General features: G+C 40.6%; 1 protein-coding gene across 1 annotated transcript in view; it reads right to left on the reverse strand.

Moving 5' to 3' along the window:
• Positions 1-25,641, reverse strand: part of DLGAP2 (DLG associated protein 2) — a 427,755-nt gene that overhangs the window by 70,863 nt on the left and 331,251 nt on the right. Inside the window, exon 5 of the mRNA XM_068396649.1 lies at positions 9,229-9,440. Coding sequence (XP_068252750.1) covers positions 9,229-9,440 — 212 coding nt within the window. The remainder of the gene's footprint in view (positions 1-9,228; positions 9,441-25,641) is intronic.

A 25,641-nucleotide genomic window follows, 5' to 3' on the forward strand; every position in this document is an offset into this window, starting at 1 on the left:
CCTCTAAAAGTTTCAACAGAAAGTCACCTTCTGACTGAATGGGTCTATCAAGTTTATTAAGGGAGCATCAGATATAAAGAAGTCCATTTTCCATCAAATTAATTTTTTGAATTGTGATATTGTAAAATAGTACCTTTATATTTTCATGATCATGCCTGCATTTGTCCAAAAATCTGAGCATGAATGGGAACATTAAAGAAAGTACAATCAACTCTGTTTAAATCAGTACATGCAATTCAGAAGTATCATTCTGGGACAAAAAGGTAAAATTTGTAAAAGAATTCATCTTGGGCACCTAAAAGGGAGGTGCATTAGGATTACCAAGGTAGCATAAGTTATCAAAACCTATTTTATTGAGAGATTTGCATTTCAATGGATATTCATTTCTCTATCTGGATCTATCTTAACTACATCTTTGTAGGTACATGAAATAACTCATTGACCAGAATCTAATGATTAAGCTTAGCTAGCAGTGCCATTGTATAGCAGCTGCAAGTCATACTGTGTCGCCGTGGATCCCTGCTGAAGTCAACAGAGCTCTGCAAAGGGGCACAGATGTGCCTGCGTGCAGCCCATTGGAGAACTCAGAGTATAGACATTAAGTCTGATTGTCCTTTTGGAATAGCACAGTTAGTCTGGTTCTTTGAAGAAACTGAAAGTACACATAAATCTGGTGAATTTATCTGTAGCAGAGAATTTCTTTTCTAATCTTTGCCAGACTGGAGCTTCTCTTTGATCAGTGATAGATATGAGAATTTGGGCCAAATTAAATTTTTATGATGCCCATATATTTCATCATTGACCCATAGCCTTTTTTTAAAAAGGTGCCTGAAAGATATTGAATATTTGATTTATTACAGGAATATGTTAGGAAAGAGGTGGAGACTGCTGTTTCTGTCCTTATGAAATTCCTACTAATCATTGATAGGAGAGACCCCTTCTCGTGAGTAAGTATTTAGGGATTTTTCTACAACATGAACCAGAAGAGAATGAGAGGAAATCATCCTGAATAGTTAAACAGTCTGGTGGTTTGATCTCTCCTTGCAAAGATACAGAGGATATAGGCTCAATCAAGCCTGTCCTTCAAATCACACACAATGTGCGTGTAATAAAAAAAGTCTGATGTGGGAAATCTAAACTTGGAGCTATTGTTTGTAAGAGGTGACAGATGTGCACATATAGCTAATTGTAAAAGTTTTGTTCCAATATCCTATTTTGAGCTTGCCCTAGAGAGTAGGCAGTGAACTGGTCAGCAACAACAGAACTCAGACAGATGTTATGGCAAAAACTTAGAGGCATTTAAAGCATCATGTAGCAGTGGAGTAAATGGATCTGAGGATCTAAGCAGAACTCAAATATTGGATGTATATTCCTAAATCCCTTTATGGAATTGAAATATTCATAATTTTCTTCAGGAAGCTATCTCCCTTTTTTTAAAATTTGCTTCTGGTACATATATATGTACACATGTAAAAAATCATAATTAGGCAGAACAAATGTAGACTACAAGACATCAGGACTCAGTAAAGCATCTGAGAATGAGCTTAATTTAAACATACATGTAAGTCCATTAGAGTCAATAGGTCTTAAGCAAATAAGTGACCTTCTCATGCTGAAATTGAAGATATTAATGAGACTATGTAATTTCTGGGGAAAAAATAGAGTAGAATTGGAAGAAGTAAAAATATACATGTCTTCTGCTTTTTAACCAAAAGCATCTTAATTTTCAAATCCTTGCCGGAAGAAGTGTCTCAACACACATACTTTATAGTGTCATTTAGTTTTTATTAAAAACTAAACAAATGAGAAAAGCAGCTCTTGATCTTTTTCAAATGAAAAGTAAAACTAACATATTTGTTGAAAGCAGGAATGAATAAGCACCAGAAACCAGAAACATATTTTCTCTTGGATCTCAGCATTTGTGCTTGTGAGACTGGCCTAAATCTTACTGCATTTTCACCGCAATCCATCACATAATTGCATCTTTCTGACAAAAGCCTGTTTTATTCCTGAGAAGACTCTCCACTTTGTTCAGAGCCTTAGGATCCCCTTTCCATCCCTAATCCAGGGTAACGCATTTCAGCCCTACAACATAAAGGTGGTATTTGCTACAATGAGGCAGCAGATCTGGGCTCAATCACTCCCCGGGTTTCACACTGTGCTACTTCTAAGAGAACAAGGTGCCTAACGCTGCTTAAGAGCATTTCCTATTATTCTGCAAAGGAAGAAAGAATGGGGACTGTCTTCTGACCCCATAAAAGATACTTCCTAGGTAGACAGATGACTAACTGCCCTTCATCAGCATTCCCTCTTAACCCTGTGGACTAATCTAACCCAGATCTTACTGACTGCAGCAGAGAACACTATCACTGTGCCAGTGGCCCACTGATTGCACTATTAGTCGATACGTCTTTGTAATTAGCCCTCAAACTCTCCTCAGTAAATCTCCAATTTCACCCCTCAGAGACTCTGAGTAGATGCTACTACACTATAGGGCCTCAAAAAGCTACTAATGAAGTGTGTAATGAGGCCTTTCAGAGTCAGAAGATTGAGGAAAAAACAAAGATAAATAAAATGCATATAGAAGATGAGGGTTACTTTTCTAGTGATTTTTCCCATCTCTTCTATTGAAAATATTTCTCAGGAATGGCTTCAAAACCATTCCTAATTTAAAATGCTGAAGAAGAGTTAATGGTAAATTGAAGTTTACCCTTAAAAATTAAAAAAAGGCTTGCATCACTGGTGTGCAGCAATGGATAGCACTGAAATAGGACATTAATTTCTCTAGCAAGGAAGCTGGGCTTAAATTCTCAGTCTGTGTCATTTTTGCAGCACACCCACTCCTCCACATGTGCACACTTACCTACAGCCTGCAACATCAAGACTTCTCTCTGTGTACTTACCAGGTGGTATTTCTCTAGCAGAAATAGCCACAAATTTGTCCATCGCTAAACGATACGGCATTGGCACTGTCATGGGCAAAGATGGATGAAAAGACAGAGGTTTGGTCTCATGCAGTGCTTCCAGACTTCTCATTTGGTTTTCACTTTCTCATGTTGTAAGTGAGCTATGGTTAGCACAAATGGTTACAAATGGTAGGAACTTTTTTTTAATGGAGATTTCCCACATGTCTTAGAGGAGCCTGTGCTGTTCCATGGTTTCTGCTGAGCCAAGGGCTCTAGCAGTTAAGTGCTGTCAGATCTTCTTGTTGCAGTTCAACCCCCTTGCTGTGTGTTATGGCAACGTTTTTGTTGCCATAATAGTCTGCAGAACAGAACATGTGGACATGCCTTGGGTCACAGTCCAGATATTCTTTAAGTCAGTGTTAGTTAGTATGGCCATGGAGAGATGCAATCTCTCACTCCGAAAAGGGGAAGAGCAGGGAAAGGTTATTTTTAATTCAGATCACTGCTTTGATCTCGTTTACCATAAGCCCAGAAAACACTTGTGTTGCAACCATTTCAGGTCATACTTAGGCACATTAGCTTAAACTACTGAAAAAAGTGGTTTTGCATTGAGATACCAGACTGTGAAGTAGAGTAGCTGAAATATAGACATGCATTGCACTCTTCAAGTGTGCTGTGGGCTTTAATAACACCCAGTGCAAAGGTGTTAAACATTTGAGGGGGGCACGGCTGCTTTCTCCGTGAACATGACTCAGAGTTTGAGACACTCACTTCCACAGAGGGGCCAAAACCTGGCAGAAGTTTAGATGGGGAATATAGCAAGACAAATCAAAGGACCACTAGTACTACACTGTGGCAGTCCACCAAATAATTTATGCTATGGCAGATTTCCTTCCTCATTGAAACCCTACATTTTTGTACAACCTATCTCCTCACATGCCATTCTGTCTGCTCACCCATCAGCTTAAGGTATCCAGACTACCGGCTGCCACAGTAAGGTCTGCCATTAGAGGATCACAAACCAAAAGTACACATTGCTGTCACTGATCTTCTTTTATTGTAGTTTAACCTATTACGTCCTCATGTTTGCAGCATCTACTTTCCCATGAATCACTTCAGAGCGTAATGAAAAACTTCAGCACAGCACGACTCTTCATTTGCTTGAGTGATACCAGTATGATCTTCAAACAGATTGTGTTAACTTTGGGCTAAATGCTATTGTTATCCCTTTTGACTAAATGGTTAGACAGTTTTCAGAGTTTTTCGCAACACTTCACAGAGGAGATACTGAAAATGGAACTTGCTATTTCTACAGTGCTATCCTGTTCATTTACATAATCGGTATATTAAGTACTCTTTTCCTGAAAACAAGAAGCATCAAATAACTGGAACATTATCTTCAGTCATAGAATTGTTTTTCCATCACATAGTCCCAAATTCTTGTTTTCTTTTCAGCTTTCCTTTCTGGATCCCAGTGTCTCTGATGCTTCCATCTCTTAGCTTCGCTTGTTTTTGTCACAAATACAGAGAAATGACAGTTACTAGGTTGGAAGGATACCCTTACAAATCATGTGGGTCAGTCTCTCTTCCAGGATTGCACAAAACTTACTTAAGACAGACATTCGCTTTGTTTCAGCTACCAGTTCCATAAACTGTTCAGCTTTTTTGACCTTTACTGTAAATGAAAATACCTAGCAGCACGCTATCTGCCTTCTACAAGCTACCTTCTGCAAACTACCTTCCAACACAGTTTAACTCCATCCCCAATAGCATCACAGCATGGCAGAAAACAATGGACTGAATCGAAAGGGCTTGCATTTCACTTCCAGAAGGCCTATAATTGTTCATAGGATACCAAAACTGACATCTGAAAGATTTTGTATGTCTAATCATTATGCAAACTAAAAAAAAAATAGTAGGAAAAGTTTAATATTTTTTTCTCCTGGGAATACTGGGAGTCAAGATAATTTCTACAATAAATGGGACTTCTGGCACTGTTCCAAGAAAGCAAAAACTTGGAAAGGAAGCAGAGTCAAGTATGTGTCCTGTCTCCACCACAGAAAGCCTTATTGCATTATATTTCACTCAAATGCAATTTAATAATAATAATAATAAATTACACTGGCCTTCGACTTCATGTTATAGGACTAAGTAGTGCAACATACTATTTAGTCTTTTGAAACAGCATTCACGAAGAAAGAATTGAAAAGTATTTACCTTCAGTAAGTAATCTAGATATTTAGGTACATTTAATTTTTGAAAAATCCAGCACGATTTGAGTCACTTCAGCTATAGCTATACTCAGAAATAAGCCAGGTCCATTACCTGACCCTTTGGCCAACTGACCTATATGGTTAAACTTTCTTATCCTACAGAGAGGGTGGCTGCATCCAACAGGGTTAGTCCCCAAAACGTGCCTGGACACTCTCTAGAAGAGAACCAGGTGGCCTGGGCTGAAAGTGGGCTGGGGATCGTGCTGGCTGTGCTAGCAGTTTGACAGAGGTGGTGATCAGATGGCAGTGGTTGGCCATATGCCCTGCTTCTGCCATCTGCGTAAAACAGCAGTGGTCAGACCCTGCGCTTCTTTTTTATTCCCACTTGGAGCAAAATACACTCCTTTCCAAGAGTAACTTAGAAGAAATTATTTAAGAATTGTAATGCTTCTGTTAAATCAAGTTACGTTTACCTATTTGTATGTTGTTAAATAAAAGTATTTATCCAGATACAAATATGCATTTTTATTGTTTATGAATTTTTAATGTTCAATTTGCTGAATCTTTGAGCAACACAAACAAAAAAAATAGGGGCTTACTTTTGTCAAAGTAGAAACAGAATTTAGTAGGAAAAAACTTCTTGCAAAGATGCCTGATAAAACTCAAAGGAGAAACATGCATACATGTCAAAGGTCTGTTGAACGTTAAGTGAAGGCTTTTCTAATTTTCATTTCATCCTATTCAGGATAGTGATAGAAAACTAGGCTTATTCTTACGAAACCCACCTACATATGTTTTGCAGCTAATGCATGTTTTTATACCGCCAAAACTATCAGTATTCAGGTTTTATTACAGGTTTACTGGTGCTCTGCCAGACCCTAGTTTTGAGCTATCTTGTCCATCCAAGCAGAGGACTAAGAGCGTATAAGCCCCGTTTTATTGCTCTGCATTAGCTCCCTCCATCCGGGTAAACAAGCTAAAAAGGAAGCTAATGCAGCTGACATCTTGAATTAGGTAATTTCTCATAATACATGCCAGAAATCATGTTCAGCCCTGTTATACATGCAGGAATGCTGTTCAAAACCTTGGCTTCTGGCTCAGCAGCGTGATCAGTGGTACAAAGGGTACTCGGCAGGCAATGGGGATTACTGAGCCATGGTGGAGGAGGGAGGAAGGCTCCATAACCATCATCCCTTGCTACATCCTTCATAGAAACCCACCAGACATAAAAGGTAACCACAGTGACAGGGAGACAGAGATGTACTGGGAGGAGGTGACTTGTGGTTTAGGATCAGCACTTTGTATTTCTGTGAGACATGAAATTTTCTGTCTGGCTAAGGGCTGCTGAAATTTGCAGATTTTTGCAAGAAAGGCATACAAGAACCAGAATAGTTGTTGCATTTCTGCCTGAAGTTCACTGAAAAAAAACCTGTGTATGGTAGGCTGGCAGAATCAAGGTGCTGCCACTCAGTTTAAGGGAAAACTGAGAATTTAAAAGATATCCGTCAGCAGCAGCCTGGCTGCTGAATTATTCCTAGTGCAGTGTTTGCGACAAATTCTCAGCAGAGCCCCTAATAATATTGCACAGTATTACAAGAAGTGTCCTCCTTTTCTGACTGCGGTTAGTGGTAACTGTGCCATTAAATCCTTTGGGACCACGAACAGGCACAGCTGTCAACCCCAGTGTACTGCGTCAGCATCGCAACCGTGTTTTAATCAATTATATTTTGAGCGGTGTATTTGCGATACATGGATAACTGACAGAAGACACACCATTTGGTATTGACCTACTAGTAACCACCTGCCTTCAGGACTTTTAACAGATCAGAAAGACTTTTTTTCTTGAAACATATTCTTTGTTTGGATACGTATGTGTAGATGCTGTCTGGATCTGTTCATAGGCTGTGGGGGTCTAGGGCAGGCACTGAGACCTACCACTCAGTTGAAAATTTGTGCTGTTATCTACATTCACTTGGGGAAGGCCCAACCATAGCCAAAAACAAAGAACAGAATAGAATATGTTTTATTTAGTCTAAGTACTGGGAAAGGTAGAACTGTCTCTGAGAAAAGATTTTAGTTTGTGGTACTAGAATGGTTATGACATACTCTCCAAAACAGGATGGCTGCATCCAAGCTGCCTTCTGGGAATAATCCCTGGCCCACACCAATGCCCAAAACATGGCCAGGCAATGGCTGGGACAGTGCTAACAGACTCAGGTGACAAATCTGCAGGGGACTGACCACTCCAAAACCTTTTCAGTGTACATGGTCAGGCTTCTGTACTCAGGTCTGTGTTCTGGAAATGTTTAATTTACCAGCAGGAAGACAGCTGGTCGATGTGTGGAAGTCTGAGAAAGTCGACTATTCCTCTTTCCATTTTGCCTTCAGAAAGGTCACTCTTAACAAGCCACAGATGTTAGATCACTCTCCCTTAGCACATCTTATCCCACGAGGATAATTGCCCTTTTGCAGGACCAACAGCTTTCAGAGCCATTTACAAGAAAATCCAGGACTGAAGAATTCACAACATATGTCTCCACCATGGCTGAGAAATTACAGGCTCCTCACCCTGAAAGACCTCTACTCCCACTGACATGTACTCACAAGCTGAAAATTAACCACCTTTTTTGTTTCCCAGGGATTTTCTCAAATTCAGACTGAACAAGATGATGTAGCCAGCATGCCTCAAATCCAAAATTCAGCCCAGATACAATGATTGAGGGTATCAAAAATTCAAATGTTACTTCCAACCACTGTCATTAAGAGCTCAGCTTTTTATCTTTGGAAATCAGCCAGGTACAGGTCTGCCAGAAATACTTACGTTGTAGGCCACGTTTTCATCATTGGAACTAATATTCTAGCAAATCCTTCAGATTCACGTTCAGAATTTGTCTCTCTTGCCTAAACATAGGTCTCTTGTACCCTTTGAGATGCCATAAGGTATTCTGCTTGGATTTTAGTTGCACTTGAGAGCGGAGACCTGCCTGTCTTCTTTCATGGTATCTCAGAAATCTTACAGAAGCTCATGGTACAGATGCCTTTGTGCATCTGAATTGAGCCTACAGAGATGCATGAGCAAGCTATACAAAACAATACAGTTGTAAACTGTTCTCTTCAGTAACAGGGAAAGTTGATGGTTTTCTTCCAGATCGCAAGCTAAATAATTCAATTTAATTAAGCCAAAAGGATTTTTGCCTAAGGTTTTTGTTTTGTTTTATTTTATTTTATGAAAAGGTGAGTCACTATGGTATACTAGAGCTGGTATTACCTACAGAACAATAAACAACCTTTGATCGAAGGTTTCACTCTTAATTTCCTCATTTCATGTATTTCTCCCAGGCAAAAAGATCAATTTTCTAAGCCGTGAGAAATGCCCAGTCACATTAATAGAAGCTGCAGATTTGAAATCAGGCTACCACTTTGAAACTGTCTTCAGAAGTATACTTACAGTTTAGTTATAAAATGATATATTGAAAGGATTAAACGGAGAGAAAAATAAAGAACTATTGGAAAACATATATAACTGCATATTTTCCTACAGTTTTAAAATTTGCTTTAGTTATTTAATAGGCCATATTGTAGGTAGTATGAATGAAAAAAAAAAACCCAAACAAACCCCTCCACAATGTGTTTAAATAAGCATGATACAGAATAGCTGATACATAAAACATTGTACCAATAAAAAGGGTGTAAGGTGCCAAATATATAACAATTATGTATTTGTTTTTATACCTAGTATAGAATAGAGTGCATTTTCTATTTCAGAGAAAGCAATGAAATAACACAGAATTATAATATAAAACAATCCTTCTAGAGAAGAGATATTCAGAATTTTAAACTTTTGATAAAAATACAGATTTATTTCCTTTAGTAAACATAAGAAACTCTGGAGTAGCAGGTTTCTTACATGGATGGAGGAAGATGGCAGTTTTTCATCCAGTAATCCCAAGAAACTAGCTAATTCAAAATGAAGACACAAAAGTTAGCATTTCATCTACAGTATCATATTTTCTCATGGATACTGACCACTACCAGTAAGACAGAAAGAAAAATTACCCAAGTCATGGCAACTTTCAGAAAGATGTAGAACACGGTATAGTGCAACTTACTTTTGAAGATCTCCCAGTGGTCTTTGTCCAATGGATTTTAATAATGATTCTGGTCGAACCGTTAATTTTGGTGATGTCTTGGGGCTAGTATCAGAGTCTCCACTTTCTTCATCTCCCATGGCCTTAATATAGCTCCCACTTCTCATTCTTCTGCAGGGAATCTCTTCGTCTTTCCCACCAGCTGGGTATCCTCCCCATTCATCCTGAGGTACCTAATGGAGACCATAAAACACACACAAGAAATGTGCATTATTCTTTTCATATCTTTAAATACTTCCTTCAATTTTTCATTTTACAAAGACAAGTCATGAATTTTTTATTCTTCAGAAACAGATCACTTAGAAAGAAATTTCTAAGATCCCCAAATGATTTGGCAATTTAATTCCAACTTCAAGATTGGAAATTTTCAGTTTATAAATGTTGGAACCTAAGGAACAATCAAGTCATGGTTTGTGAGCTGAGCTGCAATATCTATTTGTAGACATGTTTTAAACTGCAGGAAGTAGCTTAGCTTAACATCTTGAAAGTTTGCACACAGATTTTCAGCTGATAAACAGTAAGTTGATCAGGTGTCTCAGACCTAAAACCCACTGAGAGCTGAGCACTTCAGAGTCTTTTACCAACTCTCCTTACATGGGGCTTTGGATGCTCTTCAAGAAGGTGAATGAAGTATTTAAGTTAAACTAAGCTGTGATTTTTGCACAAATGGATAAGATTCTGATTTAGGGCAAAATTCTGTGGAAAAAAAGCAAATTCAGCAATTTGTCTTTTTTTCATCTTTAGAAACTGCAAAATAGTTCATAGAGGCTGTAACGTTATCAGGAACATAGCCAGTTCATTATTAATACATTTGGTTGAGGCTGCTTTCATGCAGTTGAGGTGGTTTTTCAAATAGTGAGATTGGTAGTCAGATAACACACAGCTGGTGGATGGGTATCTCTCTGCACTACAAATTGGCAGAGAATTGAGCAGGAGTAGCTTTTCCAATCCAAAGTGAAATCAGCCTTGTTTTAAGACCTACAGATAAATTCAGCAAGCCTGTCTCTGCCAGTATTGCTGATTCTTTGCTTTTTGCTTAATCTTCCAAGGTGCTGAGTCCTCTGGTCCTAATCCAGAAACATACTTAAGAATTTACTTAACTTAAAGGATATAAGCAAATCTCTGAAATACATTATAATGACTCATGGTTAAAAAGAAGGATGTGACAGAATACATCAGTGGACCAGGGCTGATGCACTTGGCAGCATCAAATCCTTTATAAACATAATGGCTTCATATATATTAAACAGCACAATGGCATTATTTACCAATATACTATAAATCTGAACTTCCAGTTAAACATTATTAGGAGTTTCTGCAAAGCAGGATGTCTAATAAAGACTTTCAAGTCAAACATATTTGAGACCTTCTACAGATGGAGTTCACTGTGGAGCTGAAGCAAATGCTCCCATTGGTTTCAGCAGTCTTGGAGGTGAGATTTAAATAACTAACATGGTCTGTCTGTTCAAGATACACTAATTAGCCACACACCAGGTGAACAGACCTGGTGATTTGAGTCCCAAAAAGGGATTAAGGGGGAAATGAAGTTTTAAAAGGAGGTGAACAAGTAAAGATAGAGATACTAAATGAAAGAAGCAAGCTCAGGAGAGAAAAAAGAGAGACTGAAGATGTAGTCAGATAAGAAGAGATGAAACAGATCGCACAGATCAGAAAAATGTTGGGAGACAAATATCAGAGAAAAAAATTATGAGTTATATTAGGAAGTAATAGGACAGAGCATGAATCTAAATGAAAAATGGGTTAGATCATGCGAAGAAACAAACTTTTCATATTATTCAGCTTTGGATGGTGACTGGAAAGGGAACATGAAAAATCTTCCCAAATTTGAAGCCTGTAAATGTGATACATCATCCTCATTTCTCTTCTAAGACCTAGTATGTATGAGATTAATGTTGGAGGAAGATTTTTTGAGATTGTAGTAGACCAAAAGGTATTTATGTGTAGTGATAGTTGCAATAGCCAGACTTCTAAAATACACAAAATAAATATAATTTCTTAAGCTTGTTTTTCATCTACAACTGGCAACAGTATTAACTGTAAAAATCTGAACTAGAGAGCTATATTAGGAAAAATTAATTGATATCATACAACATACTCTCACTTTTAAATTTTCTTATTACTTGTATGTTAGCATAGCAAAAAATAAAATCCAAATGCTGAAAAAGCATTTACTGGCATCTACATGTTCCCACTGCAAGACATATTGTTCAATTTTCTGTACTAGAGCTGAATTATTATGTTCAGTCTTAATATTCTTTTTTCAAAAAAACTCATAACTTTTTCATAGAATAATTATTTTGGCTTGAAATTTCTTTCCTTCATTTTAGCTCAAAGATAATTAAATAGAAAGTTTAAAAAGACGTTGATCAATAACCTTTTACTACTCAAAGGCAAAAAATAATTAGCTTCTTAACTTTCTTTTGTCTGAAATTCCATGTTCAAATAACTAGATAAGGACTGTATTTAAATGAGTAAACACAGGCTTATTTGTTGATTGAAGCTGAAATCTTACTTTAAAAGATAGTAATGGCTGATTTTTTACATTAAAGTATCTAAAAAAAGTAAGTTTCTTCACTGTGATAAGGAGCTTCATGAGGACGAATCTTACAGTTAATGCTCCTTACTATTTTTGTTGATTACATTTCTTTTGCTGTCTGAATTCATAAGTTAAATGAATTCACATAAAAGCTAAAAACTGAAGAAGCCCTGCTACATTTGTGCTTGTGATGTACTCATGGTACACACAAATGCATCAAGAATCCCTTTCTAATCAGAGTAACTCAGTGACTATCACAGAAGCCTTTATAATTGAAAAAAAATATTATTCACAATTAAAATATGTGTAATTTTTTACCCTTGAGCCATTCAAAGGAGTAGAATACAATGAACACAGAGAAAATGCTTCTGGAGCCTGGCAAGCAAGTTTGACAACGTGTTCTCTCAGAAGGTTTCAAGCAGAGCCTCGGAAAACAGCTGGAGTCATTTTGGTGTCTTCAAAAGCCAACGAAAGGGCCCTTGACCTTTTTTTTCCTCATGGACTGAGAATAGAAGCAAAATTTGAGTCCCAGTTTGGCCTTGTTCATCATTTACTTTAGCTGATATGTTAAATACTACAAAAAATCTTTTGAAATCCAGGCCATCTCAGACCTCAACATAGCTTTAAAGAAAAGCAGAAGTATTATACTAGTGCAGGAAAGATTTTTATTTTGAAATATTAACAAAAATATTTAGCAGCATGTGTAAGGGTCATTAAATGTGTATTTTCCAAGACATGAAAAGGGCTTTGCAGCTTGCAGAAATGCTTTCTTACAATAGTTACCAGCCCCTGAAATTCCCATCTGCAGGGCTTGCAGCTGCTAATTGGGAATAATTACCCTAATTATCTACTTGCATATAGTGAGGAGTGCTGGTATTTATAATGTCTAAAAAGGCCTTCCTCCTGTTCTAGATGTTAACATGAATCCTTGTATATGCAGTTTCTAGCCACAGAGGAGTTAGACTACATATTACCACATGAATTTCCTTTTGTAAGAACAACGAGATGACAAGGTCTGGATCTTTTCATTTAATTTTGTCACTGGCTGCTGATTTGGTTATAACTACTACAGAAAATGATGAGTCTCTCTCATAAATTTCACACTGTTGCTGTAAGGAGTACAAGCAGGTTCAGGAAATTTGGGATCTTTTAATTGTTCTGCTACTGATTCAGTGTGATATCTTACATTAGTCACCTAGGGCCAATTTTAGTAAAGCAACTGGTGTTGAAAACTTACTACATTTTATGGAGCTGATCATGAGAGTGAAATCCAGAACCTTAGGTAGGGCTCTAAGTTCCACATAAAAGGCATTTAGGAGAGTTAGCTCCTTCAGAGTAGCATCCAAAAGGAACCAAAAGGTCCCTTTAATTAGCAACCAAAATGCAAAGCATGAAGAAAAATCTCAAACCTTTCTCTTTTCTTGGGTTTATTGTATCTGATCATAGGCAGCAGAAAGCCCTTCTGTCATTTCCCATTCACAGCCTAAAACCATCTCCTGAAGAACAAATTCAGACTTTTTTTCTTCAAAGAACTGAGCAGCCTTATTCTTTCCCTCCATGACGAAACAGCTATGGAAGTGGGAGATGTTACTGCTCACCTTCTAATCAATAATGGTTGCAGTGCTCAGGATGAAGACTTAGGGCTGATAAATAAACTGGCATGCTCTCCTCCTTTTATAACTCATGGCCTATGGCCTTCTCAGGAAACACTCACGGATTGCCTGGGGAGGGCTGGTTAGAAGAGAAGGGCTTCATGTACAAGAAAGGGTGTGTTGCAGCCTCGTGATCCAGGCAATCACCTGGAATGATGGAACTTAGTTATAATCCTTGGGCCAAACACTCGCATGAATTTTATGTGACAGGGTATTTGGATAAAACTTGTGGAGCATCTTAACAAAACTAGAAATGCCTTTTCTCCAAACTGCCTTAGAGCTTGCTGCTCAGAATGCAACTTGGGGAATTGGGAAGATGGGGTTTGACCCTGTGCAGGCTAAGGAAGAAACTGACCTCACATCTTCACAGTGGGTATTCTAGAAACTTGCTAGTATAAAATGGATTTCCTTGTTTTAGTAAGAGTAGTCACTATCCTTGTGTTTTGTTAGAAGTCCTTCAGGTTGGGTGTCTTGGTTGTGCTCAGATTGGACCGGCAGAAGAAAAGGATTTTGGACCCCTGACTGGACTTTGGCAGTAAGTCTCTTCTGTCCCCTGTTTCTCAGATTGCATACATTCTGCATGTAAGCAACAGCATGTTGTCAGGGAAAACAAGGATGAATTCACCAAACCTCTGGAACAAGTGAGGAATCATGGAATTGCTGAGGTTGGAAGGGACTCTGGAGATCTCTAGTTCAGCCTCCTGCTCAAAGGAGGGTCAGGTACAGCAGATTGCCTAGGACTGTGCCCAGCTGGGTTTTGAATGTTTCCAAGGATGGAGACTCCACAGCTTCCACAGGCAACCCGTTCCAATGTTTGAGCACATTCATAGGGAAAACGTTTTTCCTTCTATTTAATCGGAGATAGGTAATCTAGGCTCCCATCAGGCCCTAGTGTTAAGAGTGTGAATATCCAACCATATATGAGAAATACTGATGTCAAAACTGGAAGAACCAATGAAATATTAATTCTTCTGGACTTTGACCACTGACAATTCAAGTTGTTTTTTTTTTTTTTTATTTCAGTTTAGGATTTAGCTAAAGAAGTCAAACAGGCAACAGCCACTGGCATTTCAAAATAGATCTGCTCCTGTTTTTCCACCCACTTCTATGGCATTTGGTCCCAACTCCCAGAGTTTTAAAGGTATTCCACCACAAAACTGCTGATCTGCTTAAAATCTGGCATATCACTTTACTATCTAAAATGAAACACTTCCAAACATAAGACTTCAGCTGAGGGAGCTGACTATCACTTCTTCATATTTCTCATTCTCAAAGGTTAAAATGAGAATTACCCACCTCATAGGAGTCCTGTGAAACCTAATTAGCATGCAGATGTAAAAGGCACTGAAATATTCATTATGACTTAAAGCTTATTTTAGTAATGTAAATTTTACATTTTACTAGAAGCAGAAGCTGTCTGTGCATTAAATTAGACTATAGATGATACGAAGAAGGGTAAGATATGACACACTACGTAGCACATACGTAATTTTTGTAATTTTATGCTTTCTCAGCCTGGTCAAGAGGATGACCACCCCCCCCAAAAAAAGGACATAATCTGAAATGTAGGTAGGAGATTTTATTTTAAATCACACCTTCTTCAAGGAGTCTCAGAAAAACAGCCTTTGTGCACAGCTCTAAGTAGATGAAAATAAATTACAGTCTTGCAAGGCAGAGAGCAATGCTTTTTACCTTGCAGAAAGTTTCCTTGATATTATAATAGAATGTGAGAGCTAGACCTCCCGTGTTTTCAAAAATTTTGCTGAAGAAGGAACACAGACCAATTACTAGAATTTTCTCCTGAAGGTAATGACACTAATGGCATTCCCCTATTTACTAGCTGTGGACTCTAGACCCTATTGGTCTAGCTTTTTGCAGGAGGGAAGAGTGCAGTATCTGAAAATAAAACTTTGTTTCCTCACTACCTAACTTTGTGTCTACACCTCAACACCATTCTCAGTGCACATTTTTAACTAGTCTTTCTGTGGGTTTTTTTAATGTGCTGATTCATTGTTCAAAGAATATGAATTACACAATGAAACCATTCAAAAATCTCTGCAAAATACGTCAGTGACTCCCCTCACCACTAGCAACGCCAATCCTCTTAATTAGCTTTAAATTTCACATGCCACCCCCTACTCCCTGAGCTCCTTGACAGCTCAGAAGTATACAGAGTTCATGCAACATTCCCCGAAAGTCAGTCAACATTGTCCATCAAGGCAGGAGCTAATCTGAGAAAGCACAAGGCATCGTTGCCTTGCCAGTGATTCTCTCCAGGCTTTGCTATGAACAGCCATAGTATCACAGGAAGAGGAAGAAAATCACATAGATCCCAAACAATAGATGCTTTACACTGGGTTGAAAACAACTTGAATTCAGGAATTTGGGAGTTGGGAATGGACTGGACACCCATGCAGATCACAGAACACAAACATAATATTCCAGCTGGGAGATGGTTGAATAGGCAAACCAGTACCAGCATTATTTACTGCCTGATTTTAGTTTTTCATGTGTAGTCCCAAGCAAAGCTGCACTAACTGATCCTTGATGGAGAGAAGACTTCCATCCAGTGTACTCAGGATTGCTTAGTCACCACTTCCGAATTTTTTACAGAACAGTGTTGTTTTCATTTAAATAATATTTCATAACTCATATTTCAACAGTGATGAACTAAAAAAAAAGAACCAGCACTATTCTCCAGCAACAATGTGAACTGTGATCTGAGGATGGTTAAATACTGTACATAGTCTTGTGAGAACTCTGTGGCTTTGTTTATACTGTTTGGATGAATGTGGGCCAAGTGCCCACCTCATGACCTGATGTGCTTGTACTGCTGGCAAAGACCCTTGCAGTTCAGCCACCTGCAAATACTCTGCTACATTGCTGAGTGTCTCTGGGACTCTCTGGATTCTGTGCCATTTTGACATGGTGGAGCGAGGTGCAGTCAGATGGCAGTGGTGGGCTTGTCCACACTATAAGTGATTTTAGCCTGCTAAGCCTGGAGCTCACTGAGATCTTGTGCCAGAACTTTGATATGAGATGTGCTTGGACTGAAGGGAGGGCTTGGTCTGTACTTATGAGAACCTAGATATATGTAGCCTCTCAATCTAAGACACAAAACCAGTAGGGATTCAACCAAGTAACCTGGGTTCTAGTTGGCTGCATATTTCCTTTGGTAAGTGACCCAGGATGCTGCTTCGTGGTCAGCTTAAGCTGCTTTAAAATTATACTACCATCAACTTTGGTGGGGCAGGTTTTCCTTAAGTAATATTCAGCTTTTCAAGCAATGCTAGTAATGGCAAAGTGACTTAGAGTGCTGCCTGGAAGATTACCCTAACAACAATAATAACGATAAGTAAACGTAAGTTTTCAGCTGAACTGGTGACTTGCTCCAACTCACTGTGCTGCTGCACAATCATCAGTAGTAGCGAGAGAGAAGGGTGAAAATGGTATGGTGGTTACCCTAGGGCTGTGCATACATTAGTAAATGAAGACCCACTGTCTTTCCTGGAGGTCAGCTGCCCTGCGGCACTCCACACCCATGCTATTGAGCAATCTTTGCCTCCAAACCAGTGTGACTACCAGGAACAGTCCCTGGCCTGTGCTAAGTCCTGAACTCTACCCAGGAACAGTTTAGGGAAATACTGTCTGGCTTGGATGAAAACAATGCTCAAGACAGGCTGAGCCACATAACAGTACAGAGGATCAGGATGCAGTGTCAAGGAACCTTTCCTGACATTATTCAGTTTGATAGCATAGATGTAACATACGATAGCGTTTATTTTAATAATGGAGGTCCACAGAAGTATCAAAGACCAAAACTTGGAACTTCTCATGCAGCATTTCTGCCAATTAATTTGCCATAGTCATGCACCCAGAGTTTGTTTTTCTCTCTCTTTGCCTTTTTGGGCCAGCTCTTAGCTGCATTTTCCTTTACATCTTTCTCTATAAATTGAATTAATTTAATTACAATGCAAATTCTGCTAAAACCAAGCATCAAAAGGCTAAAGACCTAAACTGGATCGCACCTTGTCACTCACTACAGGTGAATGGGAGCCAGGAATATACCTGCCAGCTGGGCTGGCTGACTGACAGAGCAGCAGAAGAGCCCCAGGGGATCACAATATCAGCACCTGAAGCTAAGTGCAAGTTCTCCTGGCAGATATTTTTGGGAGGTAGACTGAATTGCCTGAACCACATTTGCAGAGTGAATGGAGCCCAGCTATCTGCACAGCACAGTGAAGAAAAACAGCCTGGTTTTTGTGGCTGATGAAGTTGTGGGAGACGAGACTCTCTGAGTGCACGAGGTGTGTGCTCCTGCTCACGTGGGGTCACCTGCATCCCTCTGGCCAAGCTGCATCATGCCCAACGCTCCGCAGACAGCTGGGGCCCTGTGCGGCACAGAGCAGGCGTAGCAGTGCCTTACTACTCTGTCCTTTTCTAGACATTTTCAGAAATGGGAAAATAAAGTATCATCAGCCCCTTCAGCCCAGACTCTCAACATTGCACGACCTATCTGCCAAAATCACCTGTAGGTCCCTCTAGAAATATCTTTGCCTTTATCACTGCAGACAACACTAAGCGAAATTTAGAGTTGTCGCCTTATCATTACCTGTATGAGTGGGGCAAGACCCCACAGGCCATTCATGGTCACAGAAGTATAGACTAAGGGTCAAAAATGGCCTTAAAGGAAGAAAAGGAGAGGTGCTCCCAACACACAATGCACAGCACCTCCAAAACCACAGAGACTGCAGATGTAGCAAGCACTCCAACATTGCAGAGCCATTATAAAGCTCGAGAGAAAAGAAGAACCTAAAAGGCAGCACACCCAGGGCTGGCCTAAAAGAAGGCCTGCAGTAAACAGTGTCTTATTTAATCCGAGCAGGAAATTATATCACTTTTTTTTTTCTATCTGTTATAGGTCTACTACTGGAAAAAACAGTGCATGTCTTTAAAACATAAATAATTTTAAAGACTACATAAAATTGATATATTTGCTGCTCATCCATTTTTCTCATGTTAACTAACGATTGACAGTTTTGAACAGTTAACTCCAGGTGACTCCAATTATTTAGCTTACAGAGTGAAATGAGTAGTTTTTTCCTGTCTAGCTACAGGGTAACACTTAAATATCTGCACACTTCTGAAAAGATCAGTTCCCCTACCAGAAGTACCAGGGACCTTATCCATATAGACATCCAGCCATTTAAACACATGTGCAACTCCACTTCAATAAACCACCTTTAAACACAGCGCTGTAAGATGGCCAAAACCAGTTGGGAAAAAAAACCCCAACAAAGCAACATTTATGAATGCTTCACCATTTTTTACAGTCACCTCCTTGCAAGGAAACTGGTGTAGGCTGCTCAGGAGAGGAGCCGGGTCTGCCCTAGGCAGCAAGCCTGCAGCATAGGAGGGTGTGCGGTCATTACAGCCCTGAGTACGTGTTCCCAGCAGTCTCACTGGACAGATGCAATTGGCCTGAGTGTATAAAATAATAAGTTACTCCTGGCTGACAGTTTCTTCAGACCCAGCGACAACTTTGGGTAACTACTGCAAAGGTCAGCCTTCAGCTTTGGTGAGGTGAACGCTGAAAAACAATTTGGTAACACACTGTACTAACGTTATAAAAGAGGAGAATTCCCCCTGATTAAAGGGCAGTGGGATCACGGCCTCCCTTTTCTAGTCCTAGCTTTGACATTTCTACAGTAATAGGGACTTGTTTTGGCAGCTTGAACAAAATACTAAAACTCTGAAATCTTTCCACTCTTGTTTGAAAAAAAAGCTTCAGCAATTCATTTCAGCCAATACGAGCGTCCTAGCATATGGGCATAGAATCATAGAACTGTTTTTTTGGAAAGGACCTTTAAGATCATTGAGTCCAACCATTAACCTAGCACTGCCAAGTCCACCACTAAACCATGTCCCTAAGCACCACATCTACAGGTCTTTTCAATACCTCCAGGGATGGTGACTCAACCACTTCCCTGGGCAGCCTGTTCCAATGTTTGACAACCCTTTAGGTGAAGCAAGTTTTCCTGATATCCAGTCTAAATGGATATGGAAGCAGTGCGCTCTTGTATCACTGATTAGCACAGTAATTCAAGACACAAGTAATCTGAGACAACTGTTTGGTCACAGCTTTACACCATCATTGATTGAATGTATTTATTTTCTGGGCTTTTTTTGGTGTTTTTTTTTTTTCCTCTTGGAAGTGATATTTAAGAAGTATTCTGTTTTTTGTGACACATGAAACCATCAGCATTCTGTAAATACAGGGAAGTGTCAGCTTTGTTAAGTCCTTTTTATTTATGTTCTTAAAATTGTACTTCAGAGATACGATGGGTAGAGAGAACATTATAAGGAACAAGTATGAGTGGTCGAGCTTGCTGCTCTGTATGGGCAGACTACACCCTTACTCACCCGGGGGATAACTCCACAGAGTGGCCCAGGTGCTACACCAGATGTTGCAGGCTGACATTAACACTGCGTATGGACTGTGAGCCATTAACTGTCCCATCATTTCCCTTATTGTTGGGGCATTACAGGTCTCTCTTGCACATCTCCATTCCTGACTGGGAGGCACAGGGCTAGCTGAGACATCCTTGTGGGACTATAATGGGCTGTAGAAATCAAAATGGTACAGCACGTGTCCATGCTGACTTAGGATGCAGAATACCTTGCTACCCTACCAGCTACACTAGATTTTCCTGCTGTGGAAACAACCCAGTTAAATATGGAGTGGTGGCTGGTCATAAATCATTGTGAAGGCAGAATGGGTGATAGTGATTTGGATGCTAGTATGAAAACCCCGCTAGCTCTGGCTAACTCCACAGTATACATCAATGGGTAGAGTATTGGATGTAGTTTCTGTAGTTCACATATGGGTTTATGTCAAGCAAACAGATGCAATCTAGATTCACAAAGATGAAGTGCTGAGAAAGGTGCATTCAGTTCAGATCCATCCATCCCTGCAAACCAGAGGGAGAGTGCAAAGCAGTAGCATGCCTCTCGAGAGCAACAGTCTCATTTGTGGGAGTCTGTCCTGTCCCCAGAAGAGTTCCTGGAAAAATGTAACTGAGGGCTTAATGCCTGTTTATCCACCAGCTTGTCCTCAAAGCTCTTTTCCATGTAGGCACAACTTAAACCAGCAAAGAGCCTTGTTGAAACGTCTGCTTTTGCCTTTTCCTTTTTTAAGAGACCAACCCTTGTGCCTTTCTTTCATTCTGTAGAGAATACAGATGACATTATTACCCACATGCTTAGCAATGCCAGTGCTGTAACAGATGACGCTAGCACTTAAATGAACTAGGAAGACAGAAGTGGGCTGAAGCCATTTTTAGAACAACACGCTATTTTCTCTTTCAGTGCTGACTCATTCACAGTACCTTGTGGTATGTTTACCTTGATTGCTTGCTGCTTCGCAGGCTGTTGAATGGCTGAGGGAGGAATATTAGTTGGTGACGCGTAGCACCGTGCTCCAGAACTTCAGTGATGGGGAGTGCTATGCTCTTGCCTGTCTTTTGGCTTTATTGTAGGGGTTACTTTTTTTAACTAGTGTTCACAGGTATTTCAGTCCTGAAAACTGTAAGCAACACTTTTGTATTCATCATTTTAGCACAGCTGTCTAGTTCATACACATTTTTTCTGTTGAAAATCTTTGCTCCTCACTAGTAGTCATATCAGAATAAAATTAATCGGTCACTGCACTGTATATATGTTGAACCTAATTAGCCAAAACAGCTGATGAAGACAGAAGAGATCTCACAACTCATTTATCTTTTTCTTAAGATATTTTATATTAAAATTAAAATTACATGGAAAGCAGCAGCAGTCACTGTAGCTAAAGCTATACAAAAGTGAGCTTTACTGCACATGATCTACTTGGGCTATTCTGCCTGCGTAGTAAGATGCCGAAAGTGTTTTGTGCCCAGAAATGCATTTGTAGCTCAATTTGTTTGCATCCAAAACAGAAATTAAAGGCCCATACATAAAACCTGTTGCTAATCATCCACAAGAACCTGATAAATGCTATTAGCGTACAGTTACAAACGGCTGCTCTCTGCTCCTGTGGTGCTAGTTGACCGTCTGGTTCACATTACAGTTAAGCTGATTTAACAACGAGCTGGAGCCCAAAGGGGCTTCCAACTCTTCCTCTCTCCCTTCTCTCCGCATGTTCCCACCACCTCCACTGTGGCAGGAGTGATGTAAATCTGATATGAGCTTTAGATGAGAAAAATAATCACTATTTTATATAGCTTTATTTCTACTAATTTAGTTCTCTGAAAGAGTCCACTTCAGAACTAGATGACCACCCATGTTGGAACATGGCACGTTGACTGAATCACCTCTTAACTTACAACAACACACTCCCCATGCAAGGAGATTCCCCAGCTGCAAGGACTGTCTGTGGGGGAGCAGGGAATGTGAAACTCTAAGAGAGGAGCCAAACGCTAAGCTTGGAGACTTCACAGAATCACAGAATCACAGAATCACAGAATGTTAGGGATTGGAAGGGACCTCGAAAGATCATCTAGTCCAATCCCCCTGCCGGGGCAGGATTGCCTAGACCATATCACACAGGAACGCGTCCAGGCGGGTTTTGAATGTCTCCAGAGAAGGAGACTCCACAACCTCTCTGGGCAGCCTGTTCCAGTGTTCAGTCACCCTCACCGTAAAGAAGTTTTTCCTCAAATTTAAGTGGAACATCCTGTGTTCCAGCTTGCACCCATTGCCCCTTGTCCTGTCAAGGGATGTCACTGAGAAGAGCCTGGCTCCATCCTCTTGACACTTGCCCTTTACATATTTATAAACATTAATGAGGTCACCCCTCAGTCTCCTCTTCTCCAAGCTAAAGAGACCCAGCTCCCTCAGCCTCTCCTCATAAGGGAGATGTTCCACTCCCTTAATCATCTTCGTGGCTCTGCGCTGGACTCTCTCTAGCAGTTCCCTGTCCTTCTTGAACTGAGGGGCCCAGAACTGGACACAATACTCCAGATGCGGCCTCACCAGGGCAGAGTAGAGGGGGAGGAGAACCTCTCTCGACCTGCTGACCACACCCCTTCTTATACACCCCAGGATGCCATTGGCCTTCTTGGCCACAAGGGCACACTGCTGGCTCATGGTCATCCTGTTGTCCACTAGGACCCCCAGGTCCCTTTCCCCTACGCTGCTCTCCAACAGCTCTGTCCCCAACTTGTACTGGTACATGGGGTTGTTCTTGCCCAGATGCAGGACTCTACACTTGCCCTTGTTATATTTCATTAAATTTCTCCCCGCCCAACTCTCCAGCCTGTCCAGGTCCCTCTGAATGGCTGCGCAGCCTTCTGGTTTGTCAGCCACTCCTCCCAGTTTTGTGTCATCAGCGAACTTGCTGACAGTGCACTCTATTCCCTCATCCAAGTCATTAATGAATATATTGAATAGAACTGGTCCCAGAACCGACCCTTGCGGAACTCCGCTAGACACAGACCTCCAACTGGACTCTGTCCCATTGACCACCACTCTCTGGCTTCTTTCCTTCAGCCAGTTCACAATCCACCTCACTACCCGATCATCCAGACCACACTTCCCCAGTTTAGCTGCGAGGATGCTGTGGGAGACCGTGTCAAACGCTTTACTGAAATCGAGATAGACCACATCCACAGCTTTACCATCATCTATCCACCGGGTAACATCCTCATAAAAGGCTATCAAGTTGGTTGAGCACAACTTCCCGTTCGTGAAGCCATGTTGACTGCCCCTAATGATCCCCCTATCCTTGATGTGCCTAGAGACAGCACCAAGAACAAGTTGCTCCATCACCTTTCCGGGGATGGAGGTGAGGCTGACTGGTCTATAGTTACCCGGGTCCTCCTTCCTGCCCTTTTTGAAGACTGGAGTGACATTCGCTTTCCTCCAGTCCTCAGGCACCTCTCCCATTGCCCACGACTTAGTAAAGATGATGGAGAGTGGCCTAGCAATGACTTCCGCCAGCTCCCTCAGCACCCGCGGGTGCATCCCATCAGGGCCCATGGATTTATGGACGTCCAGATTGCTTAATTGGTCCCTGACCCAGCCCTCATCAACCAAGACAGATTCCTCCTCTATCCTGACTTCTTCTGAGGCCTCAGGGGTCCGGGGCTCCTCAGGACAGCCTCCAACAGTATAGACAGAGGCAAAGAAGGCATTCAGTAACTCCGCCTTCTTTTTATCCTCTGTCTCCAGGACCCCCACCTCATTCATCAGTGGGCCTACATTGCCTCTAGTGTTGGCTTTACCTGCAATGTATTTGAAGAAGCTCTTTCTGTTGTCCTTGACCTCTCTTGCAAGGTTTAATTCCAAGGAGGCCTTACCAGGTTAAAGAAATAAACACCTGCTTTCAACCCTACGACATGACTTAAGCATATAATGTGCAGATGTCTTCAAAATCTCTTTTCTCATTTCCTGTTTTCAGGCATCTGTGAATTTGGTAGAAGCTCACTTCTTAGAAAGAAATTTCCTTTGTTCACTCTTCAGAGTTCCAGTTTTAAGGAAAAAGCATCTCAGTAATTACTGTGGAAGACAAAATGGAAGCCCAGAAACACAACACAGAAAACATGGTCTCAAGCACAGGCCTAAGACACTGCCATGGTCTTCCAGTTTGAAACTCTGTATACCAAAACTCTTCAATGGAAAACAGAAGAAGCAATATTTCATACATGTGTCAAAAGAAAAATAACAAGGAGACCAGTAGATAGAAAAGTGAGTTGGGTAGAGTGAATCCTCATATAACTAGGTACCAGAGTAAAAGCCATATATATATTATAAATTTATAATCTTAATATATAAACATAGAAAATTATTTTTTATTATTCTGGAGTATGTTCATGTATTCATATGTAAGATTGCTGAAGGACTATAGTTTCACATCTTTGCTTTAAAAAGAATTTAAAAATATATAGCTGACATCACTCAGGAGAAATGTCTTTTAATATCATCTGTTGCAATGCTATAAACACATCTGTGAAGGGCCTGGGGTTTTTTGTTAATCTGTTCACTTGTGCACCTCAGGGAAATCTGCTGCTGCATAATCAGCTTCATAATCCCTTGAATTCTCTTTTCCAGATATTCTGGAGCAAAGCAGTAAACTCTCCTGGCTAGGGATCCTGACATGTTTCTCTACCTTTCTCAGTTTCTGAACATAATGATCATTTTTATCTGATCATTATTTAGTGATGCTTCTTACATAGAATCATGGAATAGTTTGGGTTGGAAGGAACCTTTAAAGGTCATCTAAACCCCCTGCCCTGGACAGCGACATCTTTAACTAGATCAGGTTGCTCAGAGCCCCGTCCAGCCTGACCTTGAATGTTTCCAGGGATGGGGCATCTACACCTCTCTGGGCAACCTGTTCCAGTGTTTCACCACCCTCATTGTAAAAAAATTCTCCCTTGTATCTAGTCTAAATCTACCCTCTTTTAGTTTAAAACCATTACCCCTCGTCCTGTCGCAACAGGCCCTGCTAAAACGTTTGTCCCTGTCTTTCTTATTAGCCTCCTTCAAGTTCTGAAAGGCTGCTATAAGGTTTCCCCGGAGCCTTCTCCAAGCTGAACAGCCCCAACTCTCTCAGCCTCTCTTCACAGGAGAGGTGCTCCAGCCCTCTGATCGTCTTCGTGGCTCTCCTCTGGACTCGCTCCGATAGGTCCACGTCCTTCTTATGCTGGGTGTCCCAGAGCAGGACGCAGTACTCCAGGTGGGGTCTCATGAGAGCAGAGTAGAGGGGAAAAATCACCTGCCTCGACCCACTAGCCATGCTGCGTTTGATGCAGCCCAAGACACGGTTGGCTTTGGGGCTGCGAGCACACATTGCTGGCTCATGTCCAGCTTCTCATCCACCACTACACACAAGTCCCTGCTCTGCAGAGCTGCTCTCAATCCTTTCATCCCCCAGCCTGTATTAATACCAGGAGTTGCCCCGACCCAGGTGCAGGACCTTCTTACACTGCCATAAGAAAAGTTCAATATCCTCCTTCAGTTTTGCAGATAGAGTAACTGAAGTGTGCAGTAATTAACAAATTACATTTCCCAGGTCAGAGAGAAAGTTCATGGCAGAGCTAATAATGGGACTTCTATCTCTGATCTTAACAATGACAGTGTGACAGCACAGCATACCTCAAAGTAGAAGTTTCAAAACTAAGCATTTAG

Source organism: Nyctibius grandis, chromosome 1, assembly GCF_013368605.1.
Source record: "Nyctibius grandis isolate bNycGra1 chromosome 1, bNycGra1.pri, whole genome shotgun sequence".
Lineage (NCBI taxonomy): Eukaryota > Metazoa > Chordata > Aves > Nyctibiiformes > Nyctibiidae > Nyctibius > Nyctibius grandis.